Genomic DNA, 2,921 nt, shown 5'->3' with positions numbered 1-2,921 from the left:
GTACATTGATGATATTTTTGTTCTGTGGAGGAGTGATGCAAAACAGCTGCAGGCATTCCATGCTTTTCTTAACTCTTGTTCTGAGCACCTGAGATTTACTTGCGCTTCTACCAGATGGAAACTACAAGTGCAATGACTGCGCACAATGCAATGACACTTACAAATGCAGATCCTTCAAACACCCCCAAACAAGGAAACAAATCCCAATCAAATGTGTTATTAGGTGCTCCACTAAGACAGTTATTTATCTTATAACTTGTCCTTACGGTAAAAATGACATGGGTAAAACAAAGCACAAATAAAACATATGAATATCTGTGCATCGTAGCACTAATAGGTGTAAAAACTCGACCTAGTTGCGGCCCACTTTTGGAAGCGGACCACTCAATTTCGACCCTATGTTATATCGGCATTGAACGTGTCACCCTCTCTTTTATTTTTTTATTTCACCTTTATTTAACCAGGTAGGCCAGTTGCGAACAAGTTCTCATTTACAATTGCGACCTGGCCAAGATAAAGCAAGCAGTGCGACAAAAACAACAACACAGAGTTACACATGAGATAAACACATGTACAGTCAATTACACAATAGAAAAAAACTGTATACAGTGTGTGCAAATGAAGTAAGGAGGTAAGGCAATAAATAGGCCACAGTGACGAAGTAATTACAATTTAGCAATTAACACTGGAGTGATAGATGTGCAGATGAGGATGTGCAAGTAGAAATACTGGTGTGCAAAAGAGCAGAAAAACAAAAACAAATATGGAATGAGGTAGGTAGTTGGTTGGATGGGTTATTTACAGATGATTTACTATAAACGATACAAGACGCAAATTAAGGAGCGCAAGCAGCAGGAAGAATGTCAGTAAAGAAGAGACAGAAGATTAAACAAGCAGCAGTGAAGACAGCAACGAGGTCAAAAGAGAAAAGATCCGGGAGGGAAGAAAACGCCTCCCCCGGGAATGTGTCTGATAATACGCTACCCCAACCCCAATGGTGGTGGTGGCATGATTGAAATGGAGAGACCGTGGGATGTGGATGAAATTAAAGTGCTATTGGGAGATGTCACTAACCCAGCAAAAGATGCTGTAAAGTTTGAAGAAGAGGTAAAAGCAATCATCTCCATGTACCAGAGAAATTGAAGAAATACTCCACTGCTTAAAATTGAAATTGAAAGACTATACACATATGTGGGATCGCAATATATTAGTGGCTAATCGTGGTGACCAGCTGGATGCAGTGTTTACTGCTATAAAGGCAGCTTTCGTTAAACACACAGACTGGCAAAAAATCCATTCTACCAAACAGGGAACTCTTGAACGTGCCGTCCTTGGCCAGCTCTCCCGCTATCTCTCTCAGAATGACCTTCTTGATCCAAATCAGTCAGGTTTCAAGACTAGTCATTCAACTGAGACTGCTCTTCTCTGTATCACGGAGGCGCTCCGCACTGCTAAAGCTAACTCTCTCTCCTCTGCTCTCATCCTTCTAGACCTATCGGCTGCCTTCGATACTGTGAACCATCAGATCCTCCTCTCCACTCTCTCCGAGTTGGGCATCTCCGGCGCGGCCCACGCTTGGATTGCGTCCTACCTGACAGGTCGCTCCTACCAGGTGGCGTGGCGAGAATCTGTCTCCTCACCACGCGCTCTCACCACTGGTGTCCCCCAGGGCTCTGTTCTAGGCCCTCTCCTATTCTCGCTATACACCAAGTCACTTGGCTCTGTCATAACCTCACATGGTCTCTCCTATCATTGCTATGCAGACGACACACAATTAATCTTCTCCTTTCCCCCTTCTGATGACCAGGTGGCGAATCGCATCTCTGCATGTCTGGCAGACATATCAGTGTGGATGACGGATCACCACCTCAAGCTGAACCTCGGCAAGACGGAGCTGCTCTTCCTCCCGGGGAAGGACTGCCCGTTCCATGATCTCGCCATCACGGTTGACAACTCCATTGTGTCCTCCTCCCAGAGCGCTAAGAACCTTGGCGTGATCCTGGACAACACCCTGTCGTTCTCAACTAACATCAAGGCGGTGGCCCGTTCCTGTAGGTTCATGCTCTACAACATCCGCAGAGTACGACCCTGCCTCACACAGGAAGCGGCGCAAGTCCTAATCCAGGCACTTGTCATCTCCCGTCTGGATTACTGCAACTCGCTGTTGGCTGGGCTCCCTGCCTGTGCCATTAAACCCCTACAACTCATCCAGAACGCCGCAGCCCGTCTGGTGTTCAACCTTCCCAAGTTCTCTCACGTCACCCCGCTCCTCCGCTCTCTCCACTGGCTTCCAGTTGAAGCTCGCATCCGCTACAAGACCATGGTGCTTGCCTACGGAGCTGTGAGGGGAACGGCACCTCAGTACCTCCAGGCTCTGATCAGGCCCTACACCCAAACAAGGGCACTGCGTTCATCCACCTCTGGCCTGCTCGCCTCCCTACCACTGAGGAAGTACAGTTCCCGCTCAGCCCAGTCAAAACTGTTCGCTGCTCTGGCCCCCCAATGGTGGAACAAACTCCCTCACGACGCCAGGACAGCGGAGTCAATCACCACCTTCCGGAGACACCTGAAACCCCACCTCTTTAAGGAATACCTAGGATAGGATAAAGTAATCATTCTCACCCCCCTTAAAAGATTTAGATGCACTATTGTAAAGTGGCTGTTCCACTGGATGTCATAAGGTGAATGCACCAATTTGTAAGTCGCTCTGGATAAGAGCGTCTGCTAAATGACTTAAATGTAAATGTAAATGTAGGGAACTGATGAAAAATGTTGTGACTACATATGTTGTGACTACATGGTAAGAGTAGAGACAGTCGTCCTCCAACACTCAGGCCTGACGCCTGACCAAGACTCATGTAGCAGGCTATATTGTGCCTTGCTGGGGTGACAGGACTGAGACACGATTTGAAGACAGCTGT

At 47.3% G+C, this 2,921-nt stretch overlaps 1 protein-coding gene across 1 annotated transcript; it reads left to right on the top strand.

Annotated features, from left to right (window-relative positions):
* Window positions 1–1,324: 1,324 nt before the first annotated feature.
* Window positions 1,325–2,619, top strand: LOC127915123 (uncharacterized). Its single transcript, XM_052493973.1, has 2 exons — window positions 1,325–1,598; window positions 1,808–2,619. Exon 2 carries the CDS (start codon window positions 1,853–1,855, stop codon window positions 2,600–2,602), a length of 750 nt encoding a protein of 249 aa, XP_052349933.1. The 5' UTR covers window positions 1,325–1,598; window positions 1,808–1,852; the 3' UTR covers window positions 2,603–2,619.
* The last annotated feature ends 302 nt before the right edge of the window (window positions 2,620–2,921 follow it).

This window comes from Oncorhynchus keta, chromosome 34 (genome assembly GCF_023373465.1).
Source record: "Oncorhynchus keta strain PuntledgeMale-10-30-2019 chromosome 34, Oket_V2, whole genome shotgun sequence".
Lineage (NCBI taxonomy): Eukaryota > Metazoa > Chordata > Actinopteri > Salmoniformes > Salmonidae > Oncorhynchus > Oncorhynchus keta.
The sequence above is the reverse complement of the archived record's forward strand: the minus strand, read 5'-3'. Positions and strand labels throughout refer to the sequence as shown.

Bases quoted from the DNA above. Each gene is read 5' to 3' on its own strand.
- LOC127915123 (XM_052493973.1), top strand. From the start codon at position 1,853: ATGACGGATCACCACCTCAAGCTGAACCTCGGCAAGACGGAGCTGCTC.